The sequence below is a fragment of the Vombatus ursinus genome, unplaced genomic scaffold (genome assembly GCF_900497805.2).
Source record: "Vombatus ursinus unplaced genomic scaffold, bare-nosed wombat genome assembly UNPS02009573.1, whole genome shotgun sequence".
Taxonomy (NCBI): domain Eukaryota; kingdom Metazoa; phylum Chordata; class Mammalia; order Diprotodontia; family Vombatidae; genus Vombatus; species Vombatus ursinus.
In genome coordinates, this window is record NW_020949351.1 from 18,696,617 (window position 1) to 18,721,694 (window position 25,078).

The 25,078-nt window shown below is 37.6% G+C and overlaps 1 protein-coding gene across 1 annotated transcript in view; it reads right to left on the reverse strand.

The window, feature by feature from the left end:
- Positions 1–2,625: 2,625 nt before the first annotated feature.
- The window catches only part of LOC114036025 (cytochrome b5), a 41,197-nt gene continuing 18,744 nt past the window's right edge, over positions 2,626–25,078 (reverse strand). Inside the window, exons 2-5 of the mRNA XM_027852380.1 lie at positions 15,803–15,931; positions 14,271–14,300; positions 6,508–6,542; positions 2,626–4,122 (exon numbers count right to left, since the gene is read on the reverse strand). Coding sequence (XP_027708181.1) covers positions 4,041–4,122; positions 6,508–6,542; positions 14,271–14,300; positions 15,803–15,931 — 276 coding nt within the window. The 3' untranslated portion in view covers positions 2,626–4,040. The remainder of the gene's footprint in view (positions 4,123–6,507; positions 6,543–14,270; positions 14,301–15,802; positions 15,932–25,078) is intronic.

Consider the following 25,078-nt stretch of genomic DNA (forward strand, 5'->3'; position numbering starts at 1 on the left):
TAGAGAAGGTAGAATGACTGCACTCTTTTTTTTTTTCTTACAAAGGCAGTTATGTAGCCAGGGAAGGATAGAAGAAAAAAATGTACCCACTTCTCTCAATTAGTTCAAATCACCAGATCCTGATAAACTACATGCCAACTACATGTTGGATGTTGATTGCTGATCAGTCATCTTCAGAAGATGTGAGAACATAGTAGTTAATGCAGAAGACTAAATGCCTCAATTTTCTATATAAAGCAAACATCAGAAATGTTTGGTCTCCCTTTTAAATATGGATGAGACAAGGGGGCCTCTAAAATCCCTTTTAACTCTGAGACTCTGATTCTTTGAAAACAGAACTAAACTTTTCACATGTAAAATTGTACCTGAATGTGCCTAAATAAATGAAAGAACTAAGCATAAAACGCAAATGATACAGCATAGTTCTAACTGGTAAATATTTTCACTTGCAAAGTATCTTTAAGTGTCTAAGCATGTTGTCTTTGCTTCTTGCAACATTCGTTTGCCAAAATCATTCCAACTCAATTTCAGCATTTATTCAGAGCCTAGTAGTAAGTCACTGCGCTACACGCATGTGGGGTACGCAAAGAAGGGGAAGATTCATTCTGTATTTTCATGGAACTCATAACCCTAGGAGATAAGGTGTGTGTGGGGGGTGTGTGTTACTATCATATCATGTAAAACATTGTCAGTGCCCTAAGAAAGGTACAAGCAACATTATGCACAAGAACACTGAGGATAGAAAGAGATCTAAGCTAGAGAGATCAAGGGAATTCATTCTGAAAGTAGAATTGGAACATAGACCTCAGATAGGCTTTCCACAAATTATGTTAAGGTGAAAAGATTAAATTGATTCTATATCTTTATTGATCCTATTTACAATTAATTGATCTTGTCCCTGGTAACTGCTTAAATCATGGTCCTGTCTCTGAGCTTAATTCAGAAAATCAGTTGGCCTGTAATGAGTTAACTTTAGAAATCCAGTTCTCTTGCTGATGACCATTCCATTCTTGCCTCAAGGGCATCTGCTCTCCTTGAGGGATGTGAATGGTCACCAGGCAGTCTGGCCTGCTATCTTTATACCGCTGTCCTTCAAAGATATCTGGTTTGCTATCCAAAGAAATCTGCCCACTATCTCTAACCTTACAAATGGACTCAATGAACTTTTCTTAGTCATGGGAAGGGGGTGGTTGCTAGATCCTCATTCCCAGTTTCAAACCGATCATATTGTCCCGCATGCTTCAACTCCGTAACCAGTCATGTTGTCCTTACCCCTATGATGCTGCCAATCCTGTAACCAATTATATTCTTTCCCCACCTAGGAAGTCCTGTTTTTTGTTCTGTACCGCCCCAAAACTATAAAAGGGGAGCTGTCCTTTCACTCAGGGTCTTTGGCTCACTGAGGCAGTCATTAGAATCATTTTATTATCAGGTCTATGCCCTGCTAGTAAACTGTTATCTTGCTCAGAGAATACGTGCCTCAGTCTACTTTTGTTGAATTTCATTCAAGATAAGAGTTAGGGTGGACATGATAGTATAAGGAATAAATCAAAGCACAGAGTGAGGGACAGCTTGGTAAACAGTTTAGTTTGGCTAGAGTATGACTTTTTGTAAATGGAAGTTTGAACATTATTCTGTGAATAATAACCAGAAGCCCTGGATTTTGAGTAGGAAAATGCCCCAAGCAATGCTATATAGCAAAAACATTGCTCTGGTACCTTTAAGCAGGATGGACGGGGAAAAGTCTTTTGTAAAAGTCTCATTGAGAAGCATTATTAAGTAGCAAAGCAGGACTGGAAAAGACTATTTATGTGAGACACTCTGGAGAAAGACTGATTATAAATGTTTATTGATAGCCTAGCAACATACTATCAGTATCAGAACTTATTAGGGGGAAGGTAATGAGCCTATGAAGACAAAAATGTATTCTGCTGGGGAAAACATGTATTATTGATAGGTTATTTGTGGACTGCTCCAAAGTTAACTTGTGTGACTAGAAGAATGATGTCAATCATATATAGGCATTAGGATGAATTGTTTTATTGGTTTAAAAAAGGGGGGCATTTAGGTGAAATCCAGTAGACTGTGGGTCTGGAAAGGAAAAGAGAGGTCAGAGCTAGAGAAAAAGAGTTGAGAATCATTTTTTTTTCTTTACCTATCCTTAATCTCTGAATGGGCGTTGCCTCAGAGATGCACCTCAAAGAACAGATGTATAATTGTCTATTGGAAAACTCTGAAATAAAATCTCACTAAAGCAAAGGTTAACCTAAGGTCTTTAGACTTGTTTTCAAAAATATTTTTATAATCATATTTCAACGTAATTGGGTTTTTTAAAATCCTACATTTTTTTTATTTCTTGCATTTACAAACATGATTGTGAGGAGCCCATAGGTTCATCAAATTCCCCAAAGAGGTTCAGGACACACTAAAAGGTTAAGAATTTCCTGCACAACAGAGACTGAAGAGCTCAAGAAACAGGTTTTAGAAATAGCTGGTGACAAACATTAAATTCAATCCAATTTTTGGTTCAGAACCTTCCTAATTTTTAACAGCTCTGCATTCACAAAAACCATACATGTCATTTACCAAAGCACCCCATTTAAAATCCACTGTAACAACGTATCATTTTGTTTCAGACTCATGTTTATTCAGAATTTTAACAAAAAATGTTTCTCCAACATAATTTTGTATTTCTGGCACCATAGCTCGTCATTTCCCACCTCTCCCTACCCACTTTCAACCTAAGTGTCATTTTCAGTTACAGATAAAACAGTGAGCCTTTCTCCTTAACCTTAGGCCCTGATTATGCACTCTGTGTGTGTGTGTGTGTGTGTTTTAAGTGAGAGACTTAGGATGGTAAACGTAACAATGATTATACAATTGATATCAACAGAATTTTTTTGAGGAAAAAAATCAGCCTTTTTAATGTGTATTAGTGGTTTTTCATGTACATGCTGCTTGATTAATATATCAAGGGGAAAATGCATGATCACAGTTCATTATGACAGCTTACATTTTAAACAGATTCACTCCTCTACTATGTCATCAAACAACTAACTTTTCCAGAAGGCCAGAGAATAAAGACTACACACACAATGGAAGAAGTCAGAAGGGTTCCCAATGGGGGAGGGGGGGATGGACCCACGTGTATGAACATAATTTATCATTCATTAGTTGGCAGTGAGTTACTTAAGACAAACAAGTATCCAAACATCACAAAGGACACCTTTTAGTCCTCCTTAAAAGTTTGAAACAGCAGCCCTCCTAAAAGGAGTGCCAACAAGGTCTTCCAAACAGCAATCCTCAAAAGAAGATTCCTCCTCACTCTTTGCCTCCAGCAACTAGAGGGTTAATTCTAGGCTGAGAATTGGGGAGGGAGGGACAGGCCTCATTTTATGAGTAGATATAATCTATTCCTTGATCAATGTCAGTTTCTTCTGGACATTTCCCCTTCTTACCATTATCTATAATAGAACAGTTATTAGAAGCATTCAAATTATGACCATTGGGCTTCTTGACTTCCTGAAAAGGAAACTGATTTGAAAAAAGTGCCACAATGGGTAATTCTATTAGAGATAATATCCTAGTAGACAGAAGCCAAAAACTTCCTTAGAGCCAAGCATTTAGCACTGATTGCTTGGGTCTAAATAAGTAGTCTACTGAAGGGCTTATTTTAAAGGCTTCTGAGCATCAAAGACTGATTTGTACAAACACAAATAGATGCAGAAAACTGTAAAGATTATACAATAATTATAGCAGCTGTTTTTGTTACACAAAGAATAAAGTAGTGATAAAGCATCAAGAAGAGAAACTAAACTTTAAAAATAATTTGAATGAAAAGGCACACCCTATAGAAAAGTGTACAGAAGGATAGTTTACTTTTTGGATGTCAGGAGGTGGAGGGGTGGGAAATGGATACTTTAAAGTTCTCTTTGCAAATGAAGTTGGTTTCTGTCAGGCAAAGTGGACAATGACAACTGGCTTCTTTATATCCTGGTTTAAGTCAGTCTCTTCTCTTATTGGCTTTTTAAAAAATGTGATTAGTACTCTGACATGTAGAATCGATACATCAAGGCCACAACAAGTGCAGAGATTGCTGGGATCACCCAACTGGTCCACCAACTAGAAGGAAACAGTGAGAAAACGTTTCAAACATATTGCATGACGTCAGATACATGTAAATAAAAATGATTTGTTCCAGTTAACAATAATTCACCAGGACATCTTTTTCTCTCTGTCTGAGCCTAAGACACCAACTGCAAAAAAGAACACATGTAGAACTGGGACCAGCATTAATGCTCTGCCCCACCCCCAAAAAAAGTTACACCCACTAGCCTGATAAGTCGCCAATGACACTACTGGCATCTTTAGAAAGAAAATTTATATACACTTTGTAATAAGGGTTTGTCAATGCTACTTATGAACTCCCTTGCTATATTTTAAAAATATAATTCTTAGGTAATGACAGATTACGAACCCTAGGCAAAACGCTATACAACAGCAACAGTAAATGGTCATTAAATTCTACATGGCCTGAACATGAACACAGGGAAAAGAGCACTTGACTAGAGTTAGGAGGCTCAAGTAGTAAATTCCAGTTAAAAATTAACTGTTAAATTTAACTGTGAGTTTAAATTAAACTAACTAGCTGTGTTAAACTAACCTTGCTTGGGCAAGGATCACTTCTCTGGCCCTCTGGCCTTCAGTTTCTTCAATTGAAAAATAAAAGTAAATGGGTTGGTCGAGATGGATTCTACCATCAGAGCTTCTCTCTTTGAGGTAACCAATGAATTATAGCTGTTAAATTAAATTACTGTTTTCTCAAGTCCTCATCTTATATGGACTCTCTATAGCTTCTGATCCTGCTGACAACTGCCCCTCCTTCCCTTCTGCTTTCATAACCCTGCCCCCTACGGGTTCTCCTAATTGTCTATCCATACTTCCTCAGACTCCTTTTTTTGACCATTATCTCCTGGTCCCTAACTAGAGAGTATCTCTCACGCTACTGTCCTGGACCCTATTTTCTTACTCACTCAGTGAATTCCCACGTGTTCAACCAACATTTCTATGCAGATAGCTCCAAAATCTACATAGTCAACCATAATATCTCTCTTGAGTTCCAGCCTTACATTGCCAACTGTTTGTCGGACTTTTCCATGGAGACGTCCTGAAGGCATCACAAAGTCAACATACCCAAAACAGATTTTATCTTCCCTCATCTAAACTTAATTTCCTCCAAACTACTATCCTCTCAGTCACCCAGATTTGAAATCTTGGCCCTTCATTCTCCTTTACACTCTGTAAGCTCACTAGTTGCCAAGTCTTGTCAATTCTGTGTCCACTTCTCTCACAACTGGCCCTTTCTCTCCATCCTAGTCACTACCCAAGTCCAGGTCCTTATCACCTCTCACCTGTGACTGCTTAAGAATATCTTATTCTCTCCAGGATAAAATACAAACCTCTTAGCTTGGCATTTGGCCCCAGCTTATCTTTTAAGGCTTACTGCATACTATTCCCTTCATGGACTCTACATGTTGCAGTTAAACTTACCTACTTGCTTCCCTCTGCCACCACTCTTTCCTGGCTGGCTCCCTGTGATTGCATAGGCCTTCAGTTCCTTTTCTACTCACTTCTACCTCCTCTAAAAATACTTAGCTCCCTTCAAGGCTCAGGCCATGTGCCACTCCACATAAATAGTAGCCTCTCCCTCTTCAAATTATCTCATTTTGATATTTAACTATTTATATACTGTATCCCACCTCACCAAATTGCAGTTCCTTGAAAGAAGGGAGTTCTCTCTTTTTGTTTTTGTCTTTCTGTCTCTGACTCCCAAACCAATCCCACGCACATATTAAGTATTTATTAAGTACTTCTTCAATTTAAACACTCCATGAGCTATAAATTATACATTTACAACATCTACCCAGTAGAGACAGTTTTATAAATTTTCTGAGTATGTATCTTCCCTTGGACATACTGCCTGGGTAATACTATGTCCAGATCATCTCTCTAGCCTGTGTGGGTAAAACACATAAAGATTCTAAAATCATGTAGCGCTTAGTTTCAAATTTAGACTAAGTAACACAGGATCACAGATAAATGAATGCTAGACCTGGGATATATGAAAATCACATATTTAATGTGATTTTGTGCCTAAGCCACTCTTGCTCAGGCAAATAAGAACCTGAATGTAGATTTTTTTAAAAAACCTAATACAAGTTCATATGTGCATATATTTTCATGTCAAAAAAAATTACATACAGCAACATTCTTTACACATCATCTCACTCCTAAAATAAAGCTTGACAATCACAGGATAATAATCAAGCGGATTACTGGTATACTTTTCCTTTGGGTGGAGTTTGCTGGGATTTCTTTGGTTGCTTATTTAGTTAGATGCTCATGTTAGGAGCAGTATTGCTTAAAAGGCAGGGATATGGACTACAAAACCTTTCAAGCCCCCTTCCAGGCCAAAGATAAGATTTTGAAAGAAAATTTATTTCATACCTGCTGTTATTATCAATGGTACTTATAAGAGTATCCTGGAAAACAAAGATAAAGACACAGTTAAAAAGAAAATCAAAACATTGTGCAATCCATAGTATTTAAAAAAACTTTTTTTATGAAGCAAGAACATTTTACTCAGTTCTTCAAGAGATCAATAAGATAAACATACAATTTCAGCAATAACTTCTTTTCATACAAAAATATTACATCCCTACTCACTTATGATTATCATGCCCTATTTTCCCTATTTTGTCTGCGGACAATTTATTTAATGTCATTTATACTTACCTATGCTTATATTAAACAATTTGAAAGAAAACATGAAAAATATTCTGAATTAGAATAATTTCTTCAACTGCCCAGTGCAACAACTGAACATGGACAATGCCTTTTGCAATGATCATAAGTACAAACAAGAAGATTCCCCGTTAAGTACAAGCAAAGTGTTTGATAAACATCTTTCAACTGGCAAAATAATGGTAAAGGCTGCAATCTTAAGAAAATAGAGCACTCAAATTTCATCAAAAGTCATTCCAACCAGGAAAAGTGATTAGAACTTTTACTTTTTTCAAACCTCTATCACTCTAAGACTCACCTTTATGCTTAACCATAAGAGTCAGATATTAGCTGGTTATATAAAATGGTTTATTTCGCAACCCATTTTCTTTCTATAATGCCCCAATGCGAATATTCCAAAGAGAATCTTCAAATCAGTATGATGTAGATATTTTAATCTGTTACCACAGTAGCCAGTTTTGCCTCTGGGACTCTGAAGTTAATCAGTGAAAGGAGCTCATAAAAGTCACAGAGAAGATAAAACACAGATAATAGCTCTACAAGTTTAAGCACAAATCACTCCAACAATTAGCAATTGGCTAAATAGCAGCTGTCAGCTCACACAAACACAAGTATTAGTAGTGCCTTCAAGGAGGAACCAAGATAAAGCAAAGCTTAAATGGCTTCAATATCCGTTTTCTTTGCAATGCCACAACCTACAGCACAGGACACTGGCTTAAAAATCGACTGTTAGATAGTAACAAAGCCACACTGCAGTGGAAGTGAAAGAGTCCTTTTTCAAAGGAAAAGCAAAAAGAAACCTTTCCAGGAGGAGCAAGCCAAGCAGTTTAGTCCCACCAACCTTTAAGAGCTCCTTTAAGATTCCTGACACAGTGAAAAGAAATAAGGCAATTTTAAAGAAAGCTTCACATTAAGACTTCTACCTTGATCATTGGTATCACATAACTACATTTGAAAAAAAAAGTTATTAAAAAAGTTAATAGAAATAGCAGAAACTTCCAAGGTTGATGCGCCTAGACTTAGATAACTCCAACCTTAATAAAGCTATTGTTTGTATTGTATGGGAATGGAGGTGAGATGCAGAAGGGAGGACAAGTTGATGACTTATTTCAACTTGTTTGGTTGCTCTCCTCTACCACCCCCTCTATCCCCAAGGGCTCCACATTCTTCAACCCTGGTCTTGTTCACTATGAAACTTGAAATTGCTGAGCAGAGACTATGATTAGGATAGTACAGGCAAGCCTGACATTAGGAAGTTGTGTTTTAAATGAGTAACTAAAAGGCAGCAAAAACAGAAAATACGTTACACATTGAACGTACTTGTTAATCAGTTCTGCTTCAGACGTTCTCTAAAAGAATTAGTAAGGTTTATGATATTACACCATACAAACACACTTATACAAAAAACATGCTGATGATTCATTCGGGAAACTAGGCTCCCACCCATCCAGCAGTTCATAAGCTCCTTGGCATCAAGCACTCCTTATTTTTGTCTTTGACTCTCCATGGCATAGCGCACTGCCTTGTTTGCTAAACCAAACTGAATTCTCCTGACTTTCCATAAAGTCAATTATTAAACCTTGCTAGAATATTTTTCTAAGAACATCCTAACCCAATTTCAAAATCAATCAACAAACTGTTACTAAGGGTTCATTCAGAAGCACCTTTACCTCAACTGTGCTAGGTACCTATACCTCAAAGAGCTCAAGCTCAAAAGCCCTCTAAATTATCATAGACTTTGATTTCCCGAGCATTGCTTAAAAACCCAGGATTTAGAGCTGTGAAAAATGGCAGCAGAAAAGGTTAAGGAAATGATCTCTACTTCAAGATCTGCCACCAACTCACTATGCAACCTCAACCAGTTTACTGAAAACCATTTCCATGTCTATAAGGAGTCTGAAAAAATTAAATTAACTCACACAAAAATATAAAAGGAAAGAAGTGCAAAGGCCTCCCACCCAGATGTTCCAATCCATACTGTGGCCCATCCTACTTTACCTTATCAGAAACATCACTGCAGTTGGCTTGTTTCCATCTTTAGACTAATACTGGCAGACATACTGATGTCCAGTGGAGAGCACTCTGAATTTGGATTCCGAGGATCTAGGTTCTAATACTGTCTTTGCCATTAATTCTCAGGCAAGGCACTCACCTCTTTGGAACTATTTCCTCCTCCAGATGAGGAGTTTGGATTAGATGATACCCAAAGTTCTTCTCATTTCAACCCTGTGATAACTGCCCAAACAAGAAGTCAAAAAAGGGTAGTATGTTATGGTAGAAACTACACTGGGCTGAGAGCCAGAAGTATCTGGGTTCAAGTTCTCACCCTACCACTTATGAGTCATGTTATCTTAAACAACAAGTCTTCAGATTCAGCTTCTTCATCTATCAAATGGGAATACAAATATTTGCCCTCTCTACTTCACAGAATGACTACTGAAAATTAAAAGACAGGGGATGTGAAAATGCTTTGAAACTATAAAGCACTATTAAAAATATAAGGTGCTACCATTTGCCTATCTACATAGGCAAAACTTCTATGTCTTCATGTTTACTTAGCATCAATAAGAGGATCTGTGGTGTAGTTAAAACAAACAAACAAACAAGCAGCTCTGTGTTGGGCCAGAACAGCCGGATTGGAATCTGGCTTCCACAATGACTAGCTGTGCAACTCTAAACAAGTTATAACCTCTCTGATTTTGTTTCTTCATCTGTAAAATAGAGATAATATTCTACCAACTTCACAGGGTTTAAAGTGCTATGTACATTAGGAATTATAAATAAAATTCAAATCCTGGTTAAGATAAGAAAAAACAGTATGATGTGGTCATTTCTCCTCATGTACTCATTACAGCAGGTTCAGCTAATTTCACAGCTCTTCTTGATATCTTAAACAAGCAGCTTGCAGTTGCTCATTAACAGTAATTTCTTTTTTTAGCTAGTAATGGACCGCTCTTGTCTTTTAGATAATAAAAACACAAGAAATACCAACAAAAAGTTATTTTTCCTTTCTTGTTGTGTACTTAAGGCCACTAACATAAAAAAAAAACTACCAAGTTATTCTCCTCATATGTCAGAGAAACTCAAAATCTGATCATCTTTACTCTTAAAAAAAAAATTAAAAGTGCTGAAAGTTAAAGTAAAGGCCATCGTAGCTTGCCAAGAATACTCACCTATTGGTTCCTGGTTTGTGATATGATCAGACATTTTCTGCATAGTTAATGTATGCCTATGAGAGGCAGCATGGCATAGTAAGATAAGAAACGGCCTAGAAGCTCAGGGTTGCAGTGGATAACATTGGGCCTGGATTCAGGAAGACCTGAGTTCAAATTCAGCCTAAGACCCTTACTAGCTATGTGATGCTGGGCAAGTCATTTAACTTCTCTCTGCCTGAGCTTCCTCAAATGTAACATGGGAACAATAATAGCATCTATTTCACAAGGGTGTTGTGAAGATCAAATGAGATATGTTAGTACTGTGCATGGCACAGAATATGCTAGACACTTAATAAATGTTTCTCTCCAGTCTTCAAAAAGTCTTGGGTTCAAGTCTTGCCTCTAATACAAACTGGCCAAGTGACCCTTGACAAACCACTTAACCCCAGTGCCCTAAGCTGCTCTAAGTTGCAGAGAAGGTACCAACCTTCATGCATTGCATGAAATCACAGGTTCAGTCTGTTGAGGAATGTTAAGGGGTCCTCTAAATTTGTCTTTTTGAGTTGCCATATTTTCTAGAAACACAGGCCTCAGAGTATACAGGAGGTGCAGGTGCTGAATGTGTCAAGGACAAAGTCCACCCCCGCCCCGATGATATAATTTGTTGTTTGTATCCCAAAGTGGACTCCTTATGTGTCAAGAAAGGTAGCAGCCTGCACTAGACTGGGAAATTGCTTGTACAGCTGGAACCCTTGTAGATAAACAGACCATTCTATCTTCAGAGTCCAGCAGTTTTCCAGCAGTGAAAAGAATGTGGCTTTTGCCTTCACCTTGCTCCTCCCCCTCAGGAGGAGTTTTGTCCTTTTCCCACATTTGCACCTTTCCCCCTTCCCCCCTTCCCATGCCACACCCCTTTAGGTGGAAATTTGTTTTCTCCTTCCTTTGCTCTGTTATAAATATGCAAACTTCTATATGGATGGCGAACTCTTTGGGTTCCACACACATGTTCCTTTCTCTTGTAATAAATCTAGTTTTCACATAAGTTATGTGAAGTTGTGATTCCCTATTGAGAAGTCCCTACCCCCTATACTTATGGAATGCTTCAGAGAAAGTAATTTTTTATAACCAAATTCGCTTTGGATCGAACAATGAAGCTCCAGGGTTTGTGGTGTTGACATTTCATCTACTTTCTGTAGTTCATATTAGCATGTTTTGTTTTGTCCAGAATTATTAGAATAACTGCCTCAATTCTGTTAATAGTTTAATGAAGGTTCTTAACACAATTCTTAACACAGTAAGCCCACTATAGTGATGTTACTTTAAGAAAACCAAAGAAATGAACTATGACCTAACGAAAAGAAAAATAAAACACCTCCTGGGGCCTCTCAGACCCTTATAGTCTAACTAAAGAAAAGGCAATATTTTTCTTATTTATATCTTCTCTAACTAGCTATTATTATAGCTGATTATATCCTGTTTTTACCAAAACCTCCCTATGGAGGAGGATCCTCCCCATGATTTTAAAATATTAGTGTAAATTTGAGGGCATAAGGCTGCCAAATGAGTCAGAAGTTTCTAAATGAAAAATTTTCAACATTCAAATTTTTTTTTCTTTCTAGCATAATGGTTTATTTTGGAACAGAATGCTAGGTACACATTGCCTAATCCAATTTTTCTACCTGCAACGAGGTAAATATCCAGGACGGTCTTCACTTGTGACTGAACAATGCTTTCCTAAATTAAAAAAACTGTGTTGTTTTGACTAGTTTTTCCTCAGTGAGTTGCCTGTTTGGCCAAATCACCTTCCAGAATTATGGAGTTTGTGTTTATGTATCTAGGGAGAAAGGAAAAAGAAATTCCTTAACTGTGTTTGAATTCCTTGACTTCCATACTTTTTCCTTCTCCTCTGGTTAGAGAAAAGAGTAGTTATTTGGCAAAGTAGTCAGGAATAAAACTAGATTTCAAAAGCTTGCACTTTCTGACTTGAATAGGTCCAGATTATTTACCAAAATAGATAGGTCTGTCTAGGGTGCTCTTTACACTGATATGGAGGATAGAGGAACAGGGAAAATTGTGGCAAGTTATTCCTGGGAGGAGGGCTACCATTCTTCTCATATGAAGTGATCCTGTGCCATTCATGAGACATTTGAGGTACTCTTAAGTCACACACCTGGGGAACAGGAAAGAAAGGTCCTGAACAGGAAGTTACATGCTCAGAGAGAAAAAGGCCAACCTCTATGCCAAGAAGTAGCAATCCCATTTTATGAAGGACACTGACAAAGTGGGGAGCATCCAGGAGGCAAATAGGTTTGTTGTAAAAGATCTTGGGTCCATGCCATGAAGATTGGATGAAGGCCCTGGGAATGTTTAGCCTACAGGTTTTAAAGCTCAAAAGGACATGATGGGGCAGCTACATGACACAGTGGATAAAGCACCAGTCCTTTAGTCAGGAGCTGAGTTCAAGTCCAGTCTCAGACACTTGACACTTCATAGCTGTATGACCCCTGGGCAAGTCACTTAACCCCACTGCCTTGCCAAAAAAAAAAAAAGAGGACATGTCAGTTGTCTTTAAGCACTTGAAAGGCTGTTACGTGGAAAAGGTAACAAATCTCTTCTGTTTGGCCCAAGAAGTCAGAACCAGAAATAATGGATGGAAATTACAAAGAAGCAAATTTAGGTCTGATGTTAGAGTTATCCAAAAGTAGAAAGGGCTGCCTTGGGAGATTGTGGGTTTCTTGTCTCTAATGCATCTCTGAGTAAAGGCTGGAGGGTAATGTTTCTATGCCTTGCAAAAGAGATTCTTTCTCAAATATGCATTGGACTCTAATCTCTGAGGTCTTTTTCCTTCTAACTCTGAAATCCTGTGATGTTTATGCAAGCACAAACCTCATTCTTCCTGTTTCCCTGACCTGTGATACCCACCTCCTCCCCTCACCTCTTCTTTAGTCACGTGGGTCCCACTTGTTATCCAAGGTCTACCTGAATTCTTGTTTTTGAAGCTTTTCCTGGCCACAATATCCAAAAGTGGCCCTTCCCATCCACTGTCCACACCATTCCTTGATTGGTGGTGCAAAGCAAAGGTAGCACAGGCTACCATAGAATTTGCTTTCAACAAGTTGTCCTTATTTCATGATTAAATTATTCTTACACCTTATCCTACACCTTGTTCCTTAAAGTTTTCTTCCTATGTTTGCACAACCCAGATACTCCTCCATTCAACTTTAATTAGATAATAACAATGATAATAATAGCAGCTAATATTTATATAGCACTTACTCTGGGCTAGGCATTGTGCCAAGTGTTTAACAATTATTATCTCATTTGATCCTCACAACAACCCCAGAGGGAACTGCTATACTCATTTTACAGATGAGGAACCAAAGGCAAAGACAGAGTGAGTGACTTATCCAGGATCACACAGCTAGTTAAGTGTCTGAGGCAGACAGGTCTTCCTGACTTCAGGCTTAATGTTCTATCCACTGAGCTACCTAGTTCAATTTCTTTGTTGTGGCCTTAATATGTGCCCACAATTGGTCACACTATAGGGCCTGATTCTCACCAGGTCATTCCTTGATGCTGAGTATATGATTTGTGTTGACTCAGACATACAGAGCTAGATAAAAGCCAGCTCTTGCAATCCCGTTAGGTTGCTTCACACAGGGCAGTAGGTCCTGAACTGGGCCTGGCCTATTACTAGTTGATGAAGCTCTGATGACATCCAAGCTGTTGAGTATTCCAGAGGTTGAGAATTCTGTGACTCAGCAGTGTCTATATGACTAACATGAGCTGCTGTTCCTACTTTGTATCTTTCCACTGAATAAAGAACTTGATTTGACTAGTTAATGGAGAGGGTTATGATTTGGCTCAATTCCAGTAACTCAGAGAAATTTACCAGACTGGACACAGTGTTCAATGAACAGGTGTTAATAATCATTATAAAAGCATTTAATGCTTAACCTGCAGAGTGGGTACAGATCTGAACTGGTTAAAGGAGTTTCCTCCTATCAGGGTAATCACAGGTCCTGTTGAAAATGTTTGAAATGTGAAGTTGTCTTTGTCTAAAGTGCAGAAGGCTTTCCTAGACACTTAGCAACACTAAGATATCTCTCATGCTTGGTCCCAACCTGCCTGACAAATATGTAATTTCACTTTAAAAGGAAAAAGTATCTGGTAAGCTGACTGGTGTAAATTAAGCAAGTGAAACAACTTGCTTGATATTAAGCAAGTAATGCTTGCATTTTGGAACATGCAACACACACTTAACAATGAGTTTCCAACAGGACAAAGTGTACAGGACAGTCTGGCACTTACTGAAGGTTTAGTTATTTTGCATCTGTCATCCTGCAAAAAAAAAAAAAAAAAGAATTCAGCACCATTAAGATGAGAGTGGGGACTATAAAGCACTATTTCTAAAATGTTCAGTCTTTATTTTGAGATCTTAACAACAATAACTTAGGTGTCTGACCAGATATGACCTGGCTTCACAAATTCAGCTTAACAGCAAAAATTATTTAAACGAGATTAAATGCTGGGGGAAAACTGTCTAATTACAGGTATACGACATAAAGTGTAAATGTTGGTCAATGTAATAACCCATGAGAGAGATGCCTGTACCTCCTTCCCCCTATTCTTTCCTACAATCTCAAGGAATCTTAAAAGGCTTGAATAGATCTTTCCCTCTCCTCCCAACCTCTTCCTCCAAGATAGGAGCTAATCCTACTGTGACCATCAAGATGAATTTCTTACAGCCTTCAAAAGGTACACCAAAAATGCTTAAACATTTCAGCTTATTCAAAGTGCATGCTCTATTGTTGCTTATGGCACCACTTCTGCTAGTCTTTAATTTGCCCAATTTCCAACATTTTTAACTCTACCTTTACCCTCCCCCTTTCAAGTCCTCTCAATTCTACTTCCCTAATTTCTTCCTTTCAGAATCATCTTTTAATTTCTATTACCAGTGCCATTACTCAAATTTAGGTCTTCATTTCCTCTCCAGTGGACTGCTGTAGTAACCTTCTAACTAGCCCCCCTAAATCTAATCTCAGTTGCCTCCAAGACATCCCATCCTGAACACTGTTGCTAGATGGCCTGAAACTGAAGAAGTTCTCATTACTACTACCTAGAAGGTGATGAAGCAGAGGAATTCCTGATTCTGTTGCAAAGGTGGGGAGAAAGTTTTTGTGATATAGCAATTTGGAAGTCTGACTGTTTTCCCAAAGAAATAACATTGTACATGGTAGGTAGGTTCCAATGTACTATTGGCATAGGTACATTATAAGTTAAATGGTTTTGTTTGTTTGTTTTTAATAGAATGGCCTTATAACCTAGTCACCATGTAAATTATTTCTCCTTTAGGAAAATGCATGATTGATTCCAAACAATCAAATTATACAGAATTTTGGATCAAAACCATTTCCTAAGTTAGGAACAGTCTATAAATACAGATCAATGGTCTGTGAGTTCTCCAATGAGTAAAGTGGTTAAGTGGTTATTAATACATGACTTCTGTAACACTTATTTTCCTAATGTGGCCAAGTTTATGGTCATGCCAGACGTCAGCAAGCACCTGTTGAGTAGACCATGCTAGCCTCAAATGTTCCAAAGTGTGACCAGTAAAACACAAAAACAAGCATAGGACATTATTTCCTGAGGGGGGGTGAAGGAAAGTGGGGGGTAATACAGGAAACCTATGGCTTATAAAGCCAATTATTTTGTCTTATCTTTTTTGGGGGGAGGGACACTTGCTGTTTATATATGTAACCCACTGGACAGAAAATGTGATCTAAGATCAAATGTTAGCCTTGAAAAGAACTAGCACATGAGGCTTTTTAGGATATACTCACTGGATGAAGTTCTCCAATGATATATGTCTTGGATAATTCTCTGGCATCTGTAGAATGCCCAACATCCTCAAAGTTTTCAGTTGCATCCCCTCCAGCTTGCTCCCTGAGAACTTCTTCTCCACCAGGATGCTATTTAAAGAGAGAAAAAAAGGCATCATTATAGGGAAATATCAACACTAATTAGGATTTGTAATACACAATATTCCAGAAGCTATTATCCACTTAAGAACCAAGTCAAGAGATGAAAATTAGAAAACTGTAACTCACATTAAAATCAATCTTTTAAAAATTTTGTGGTCAATTCTTTTCTTAAGGACTATATATTTAAGTCTGTGCTTTTTCCTCTAATTAAAAATACTGATTTCTCTCATGAATTATCATCTTTATTCTTAGGTATCTTATCAACAAACATTTATTAAGTACCTACTAAATCCCCAGGCACAGGGACACAGTGGATCAACCAGCACACATTATATATCTACTATATGCTAGGCATTGCGCTAGTACCTGGGGATATGAAAAAGAGAAATCAAAGCTTCTCCTCTCAAGGAGTTTAATTAGCAAACTACATTAACAAGTTATATTAACAACATATACATATAAATATATGAAAAATTAATACAAGGTAATTTTAGGAGTGAGGGAGGTACCAGTAACAGAGAGTTCAAGTAGAGAGAGAAGATAAAAAAAATTATCCAAAGCATCACACACATGTCACTGTATGCCTGTCCATAAATTCAGAACATTTCTTGGCCTGTTGAAGTCTGAGCCCTAGTTGTATTACTCAGGGGTGACCTTGTCAAACCGTCTCAGTTCAGGATTCTCTTTTATAACATTCATGAGAAATGGTCACCCAATCAAGCCTCTACTTAAACATTTTCTTTCAGTGGCTAGGAGCTCAAACTTTCCACAAAAATGCCACCAAGTACTCATATTTCTGTAGTTCTTTTAGGACTGCCAAATTCTTTCCTACAAAGTGCTCTGAAGTGGTACTACAAAAACAAATTGAACAAAGCCTGTGCCCTGGTCTATTGCCATCTTTGCCACCCTCAATCAGTCTTTCAGATTCTCACCTCCCCTTACAAATAAAAAAAACTAGCATTTATGAAGTGCTGTACTTTGTTCCAGGCACTGGGGACACAAAGTCAAAAATCAATCAGTCCCTACCCTCAAGGAACTTACAATCTATAGCAGAAGAAAACATGGAAAATTGTAGTGAAAACACTTTACTCTCATTAGTTGCTGTGTGACTTCTTGTCACTGTTCCTTCATGAGACAATGTGTAAAACTGTCTCATTAAAGAATGATAAGGAATCACACAAAACAGCAACTGGTAGCAGAGGTAAAGTTTCACAATCAAAATTTCCTCCCTTCAGCAGAATTTACTAATATTAAATTCCAGAGACAGTATTAAAGTTTTGAGTTTACTCTACTATGCTTGTCCCTGCTCAAAATATCACTGAGAAATAGAGGGGGGGAAAAGTAAATTTTCCTCCTTTTGATGCCATGCTTCAATTCCTTAGCCTACACATACACCATTCTTACCAGGTTTTTGTTTGTTTGTTTTGTTTTTGCACTTTAAAAAAAATGATAGCAGGATAATGAAAAAAATATACATTTTTGAATAGTTATCAGTTTGAGGGTAGAGATTCAGTGGTCTAATTCTAGATTCTAACAACCCTGCTCTAAGATGAGGATTATCCCAGTTCTTCATATGAATGAGTCCCATTTCTCACTATCACCTTGGGACAAGAAGAAACAAGGTGGATTTACAGACAATGAATGAACTTGGGTCCTGCCTCGAAAAGTTTAAGATCAAAGACAGACAAACATCTAAGGACAAAAATTATTTACAACCCAATAGGAACAAAAAAGAGATTTTAAGGGAAAGGAGAAAAAGTGGGGCAAAAACAACACCAGGATCAGAAACTTTGTGGCAGGTTTCTTGGAAAGGAGAACATTTTTAGATGGGAAAGGGCCAACTTGACTGTGAAGATACATGAATGAGAGAGAAAGGTACTGCCAGATACTTTGACCTGACCCATGTTACAATGAGAAGCAGTAGTGCTTTGAGGTAAAGCATGACGTGCCCAAGTAAAAAACTTTTTATCGGTTCAGCAACTCCCAAGTAGATACACAGGCTGAAAAATAATTTGTGATTATCTCTCTTCCTCTTGCAGAATAAAAACTCTAATGCCTTCATTTTATATCCTAGAAACTATGGCTAGTATTGCCTAATAATAAACATTATTTCTTCATACCTATTTGAAAAAGCTAAGATTTTCTTTCAAGTAGGAAAAAGGTCTGGTTTTTATTGAGGATTGTTTAACAACCAAATGCCCACTCATTTACTACATTTACCAAAGGAAGCTAACAGGTTAAAAAGCAATGTATTAATTAAAACAAACCCTTGTCATTTCATATACATGCAAGGAAAAAAAATGACTAGAGTTAGTACATCTAAGAGACACCATACAATTGTGGAAAGAGTGGAAAGACTGCTGCGCTGAAAAGTCAGGGAAGCTGGCTTCTAGGGCCAGCTCTTCACTAACTAGTCCTTGACGTGTGGCCTTGGGCAAGCATTGGCCTTCTACAGGCCTTAAGTATTTACATCTATAAAATGATTAACCATGAACTGTGATCACACCAACAATCTACTACTGGTCCAATGTACCATCCCTGTAATTTGCCAATCAAAGTGCCCTTCCCTAGACACCACCCCATAAGAATATAAACTCTCTGACAGAAGGATCTTCCACTTTGTGTTTGTGGCTCCATCTTAGCACAGTGCTTGGTATACATAATAAGGGCTTAATAAACGTTTTCATTCATTCATTCATGAATTTTAACTCTTAAGGTCCACTCCAAGTATAAAATTTTATGTATTAGTAATAAGCTTGTCAATCAAGACTCCCAAATTAAAAGATTTGACTGGAGGGATTCTTGGAAGACTTTCACAAAAGTGAATCACTTCCCCCATGAGCAGTGTCTATAAATAAACTTAAAATATTTTAAGGATATGAAATTTAAATTGCAAAAAACTTTAAGATTATATGAGTGTCATATATTATAAATTAAACTCCAAAATGTCTTAATAGAAGACGGTTTATCACTGTTAATTACCTTATACTTGTGGCAGCATATCAGCAATAATTTGTTAGTAGTAACAATACTGAGTGGAACTTAGGAAATAACTACATATCAGCTAATTTGAAGCTATCATAAACAAAACAAAATAAAAAACAGAACAGAATAATGAACATTTCTAACTCATTCTTCTTGTCAATATTTTCAGTTGAACTTGGGCATAGTTTTTACTGAAAATGGGATACTAACATCTTGCAAATACTGCTAAAAAAGGAGGACATGGTCATACATGAATCATTAATAACAACTCCAGTGGAACACATTTTCTCAATTTAAGAATGAACAATTGAAGATACAATTGCTGATTAAGTTGTTTTTTTTTAAGTCACTAGTACCTAGTGCACATAAATACTCTAATATTTGTTTAATAAATGATGACAATAAGAAGGTAGTGGAAAAAACTTTCAAAAACTTCTTGAGTGACATTAAAAAAGCCAGGAAACTAATAAAATAGTATAATATGTTAAATGTTTAAGAAATGCATAAATACTACAATAAATATTGGCAACATCCACAATCTTAGACTGCTGCCCTGTAGGCTCTGTGTATACCCTGTTTCCCATAGTGATGGGCTAGCAAAGTCTTGAATTGCAACTGAAGACCATAGCAGAACAAGGATGAGGGTAGGTTTAGGCCAGTATGAGGGGTGGCTTAGAATCCACAGTTCCTACTGTCTCAAGAGACATGCAATAAATACAGCACTTTATCTTGACAAAGACCTAAAATTTGCTTTTGGAAGTGGGCTTTAGAAGGGCTGTAGCTTATGAGCTATTATGAAGTTACGCAATTTTCTGCCTTCTCACTATTTTTCAAAGAAAAAATTGTGCAGAAACAAATTTGTAGTTTGAATTATGTTTCCTTATGTTCCTTCCTTATGTTCCTTACATTGGAACAAATTTTTGTTTTTGAAACAAGCATTATAGCAGAACTGATCTTATACCTTTGATAACCATAAAGATCCTTTTTTTATGCTTCATCTGATGTTCATTATAAGATGATCATTAAACAAGGTCATTTCTGTTGCTATATCTTCCAAATAATCTTGAATGAGTTTTGATGTATAGATTGGATATATCTTGTAAAGAAGCCTGTTGAATACTCTTTTATAATCAACAAACAATAAACACAATGGTATCTTATATTCTTAAGTCTTCTAGATGTGGTCCAGTGTTCGATATTGCTTGTGAAAACATAATTATGCCCTAATACTCTTAATAGATGTTATATGTGAGTCATATGTGTGGGTGGCATGTATATATATAAAAACACACATGCACACATATCAACTCGAAAATTTTATGGAGATTATAGACTAGATAGACAGGTCAGAGAAGCCTTTTTTTAAATTTTATTTTATTTTTAATTTATAAGTTAGTATAATAAAAAAGATGAAACTGCAAATCTATTATGTACAACTTACTATTCCTTTTAAATATATAAAACTTATCATGTAAATTTTTTTCTTTCCCCCTCTCCCATCCTTTGATGTTTTCTCAAAAAAATTTTTTTTTTAGTATTAAGAAGGCCTAAAGTTTTTTCTATACTATTGGTATCTTCCCCTTCAGATACCTTTTGCATTGGGTAGCTCAATGTTATCATAATTATATCACCTCTGATGTGAATCTCCTCTATGTAAACTTGGTCCAATACAGGTAATTTCCCTTCATATTTCTCTCAAAAAGAGATATACTCTAAAGTTTCTATTAATAACAATGGACAAATATTTTTATACACTGCTCAAAATCAGCAAAAGAATATTATTCATTTGAGCCTTATAACAACCCTGTGAAGTAAGTACTACAGCTATCAAACCTACAACTCCAAAATTTGCTTTGAGCAAATGATATTATATAGAATATATTTTTATATGCATGAAGGAAGGGACCTTTCATCTGAAAAGCAAGTTAAAAATTTACTTCCACTTTTCACCTCCCACCTGTTGTTTTTAAAATGCTTTCCCTCTCCATATCTTCAAAATTTTCCAGAAATTTGAGATTTCTCTCCATGCCCTCCAGGAGCTCACTGAGTAATTACTTGACTTGAAGTACGCACTCATAAAAAGAAACATGACAGCCTCTGTATCTGTGTTCCCAGGTTATAAATGATTGGCAGGACAGAATCACCTGGAACACACCATACTGTTTTAAACTAGTTCAAAGTTCCAGTCTCAATAAAACAGCTAAAGAAAACAAATAGATCATTTCCACCTAAATCCAACTTAACATGAACCAGAGGTCCACTTAGTGTATATTTTTGAAAAGGTGCTCTTCCATCATTCAGCCTGAATACCTAGCACTGCAAAATAAACAAAAACCAACCATTTCTCTAAGTGGAAAACAGTTACAGAGGCACGCACAATGACTCAGCAAAAAACAGTAGCAAAAATAATTCTTTAGGTAGAGTTTACCTAATTTCTTCAAGGATGAGCCAAAAATGAAAGTTAAAGGAGTTCATAAAGAGCAAAGATTGTGCAAGCCACAGTACAAAAATATTGAAAAAAGGCTGTTCAAATCAATTGTTCCTTTTAAATCAGTCAGTTCTGATGACTATCAAAGAGGGCAAACCACAAGTCTTGGGCAAACAGGGGTCACTAGAAAACAGAAAATACTGTCCTCCCTTCTTTAGAATAAATTCTATCATTTTAAAGGGTGATGTGGCATCCACAAATCTTGGAAACAATGTCTATGTCATAAAACATTGGTCTTCCTTATCACCTTTCCTCCACCATTTCAGAGGCAGAGTTCCCTGGCCCTCTACACCTGATGCTTCCTTCTAGTTTTTAGTCACCTTAAAATAGCTCCTATATTAACAAGCCCTCAGCTTGAATCCTTGTCAAGGTAGCCCATTTTATTGCATGTGTGCGTGCGTGTGTGTGTGTGATATTATGCCAAAATGTCTCCTTGTAATTTTATTCACTGATACTAGTTCACAGAGCAAGTCAATGTCTTCTTCTACATGACAGTACTTAAAATACATAAAGATAACTAGTATTATTAGTTTGCTTTTATCTAGGCTAAACAGTCTCAACCCTAGTTCCTTGAACTGTCCCTCAAATGTCATGATTTTGTGACCTCATCATCACCTTGGTCCCCCTCCTCTCAGTGTCTGACTTCAGTTTGCAAATGTCTCTTTAAAAATGTGGGGCTAAACACAATATGCCAGATATGGTCTGACCAGTGGATGACAATATTACCCAATTCTTTCACTTCTGCCTCCTACTGAAATCCAGTGGTGGGGTGGGAGAAGGAAATGGAATGGGTACTGCAGAGATAAGAGTATGATCCCAATCCCTTTAATAAGTATGTGCCATAGACTTATTCTCCTTTCCACACTCTGTGATCCTCCTAAAGTAACCGTCTCTATTCTTCAAGCAAACATTTCATCTCCCATCTCCCTGCCTCTGCACTTATTATCCATACCTGGAACATACTCTTTCCCCACTTCTGTCTCACTGAATCCTTCCCTTCCTTCAAGACAAGAGCTGAAACACCACTTTCTACAGTCTTTCCTAATCTCAACTCCTAGTGACTGCCCTCCCTAACTAGCTTACATGTATTTATTTCTCTTTATGTTTTTTCTGTATTTACTTAAACAGTTCGTACTTTTAGAATGTAAACTCTCATGAGCAGGGATTGTTTTATTCTTTGTATCTATATACAGCTAGCACCCATCACAGTGCTTTGCCCATGATAGATGCTTATATGCTTGTTGTTTGAGTGATTCCAGACAAAACATAGTTTAGTGGTTTTAAAACACAGTTTTAATTTTTTTAACTGCTTTTTGTATTGTTGCCAATATCCTTTATGCTGACATTAAGAGATTGTTTTCAATATTTTTTGATGAGTGCTGGGCAGTTTTCTTAAGGGAATAGTTAGTTGACAGTGAGTCACAGCATATCCCCTTCCTAGCTTATTCCTGGCTTATTATCTTAAAATCATAATTTGTATTCTCTTTCCTCATTTTATATTAACTTGGCTGGTCTGGAATTTGACATTTTACTACTCACAAACTCAGTTCTGTATGATTTTCCTGCAAGTCCATCCCCATAAACTCTATATTTCATTATCCAAAAAAGTTGGAAATTTTACTATGTATTTCACAAAACCTTCTGTCATGAGTTTTGAATTACCCTTGTTTTACATTTAAAGCAGGCCAAAGGGAAGAAAACTCCTTCTCCAATAAGTGACTTCTACTTGGCCCCTAAGAACAATGAGCAGAAGACACAAACGTGCATAGCTAGAATGATGTCAAGGAAAAAAATGTCTACTAATCAGAATTATCCAAAAGTGGAATTGGTTGCCTTAGGGGGTAGTGGATTACGTTTCACTGGAGGAATTCAAAGGTTAGATGATTCATCATCTAACCAACAAACACCTATTAAATATCTACAATATGCCAGGGAAGATGCTAAATAGTAGTCAAAAACAAAACCAACTCTTCTGGCTCTCAGGAAGTTTATATTCTATTACGGTGCCCCTTTTTCTCCTCTGATAAGGGCAACACCCTGGTGCAGACCCTCATCACCTCACTACTACACTATTGCTGTAGCCTGCTGGTTGGTCTCCTTGACTCTAGACACTTCCCAATCTAGTCCAGCCTCCACTCAGCTATCAAATTCATCTTCCTAAATTGTAGATTTGACCATGTTACATGCCCCCTCACCTCCCATTAACTCTGGTGGCTATCCCCATCAAATATAAAATCCTCTCTTTGGCATTCAAACCCCTTCACAACTTGGCCCCCTCCTTCTTACTCTCTCCCCTCCCTCTACTCCACCATCTGGTGACATTGGCCTTCTTGCTGTCCCTCACACAAGACAGTCCATCTCTAGACTGGACATTTTCTCTGGCTGACCCTACACCTGGAATACTCCCTTCCTCAATCTTCACTTCTTTCAAGTACCAGCTAAAATCCTATCTTCCATGAAAGCCTTTCCTGATCCCCCTTAATATTGTTAGTGCCTTCCTTTGGCTGATTGCCTCTGATTTCTATGTATCTTGTTTTGACAGTTGTCTGTAGCTTAGGATTTGCATGTCGTCTCCCCAATTAGACCGTGAGCTCTCTGAGAAGAGAGATGGTCTTTTGTCTTTCTGAGTAAAACAAGAGCTTGGCAGTGGCAAGCAATTAATAAATACTTGTTGACTGCCTGACAAGAGGGTTATCCAATCTTTGTTTGAAGACCTAGAAGTCTAGAAAGACTATTTAGTTTTTGGCCAGCTCTAATCATAGGAAATTTTCCTTTACATCAAGCCTACATTGAGGAGTTGGAGCTAAGATGGGGAATATTAGGAAGCAGTACAGAAAGCTCTCCTCCCCCAACTCCTCCAAATAGGTCTAGAAAATGTACCAGACCTATCCTAGTGGGAAAATCCAAGAAAAAGTCACAGTAAATTATTTTTCCAGCCCAGGTAGGCATAAGGAGACAAAGACATCTGTGGACACTCAGGACAAGATTTGGTGAGGAGAGCTGTGCAGTGAGCATTTCAGCATAAGGGGAGGCTGTGTACCAGGGCAAGCAGAGGGTCCCAGATACATATAAGCGCACTATCAGATCCATATTAAGCACCTCTACAGGGAGAGGTGTCAACTGGAAACTTTGTCATCCACTACTCTGTTCCAGGGTCACATATCCAGAACAGACTGAGGAGGCAAACCTCCCTTCCCCAGAGCAGGCCCTGGGCTACACCAAGAGAGGAATGAGTTCACAGGTAGCAGTGGGTATGTGGCTCAGATCCTAGGAAAAGAGCAGGATCTCAGTTCCATCTTCCAGCCCAAGCCCAGGCCTGCAGAGAAATAACCTGGGCAGGTATTCTAGACCAAAGGAGAGTCTACAAGTTCTGTTACTCTGAACCACTCAAGTTTCTGAAAGAGACTGAAGCTGATGTCCGTCTAGTGTTGCTCAGACCCAACTCAGGTCAGGAACTTGCACAGCTCAAACCTGAAAAAACATCAATCAGACCTTAATCTGGATCAGACCACTCAGAGCACTAAATAACACACACTTAATACCCCCAAGAAAGCTGAAACAGGGGGTGGAGCCAAGATGGCAGAGTGAAAGCAGTGACTTGCTTGAGCTCTCCCCCAAACCTCTCCAAATACCTGTAAAAAATGGCTCTGAACAAATTCTAA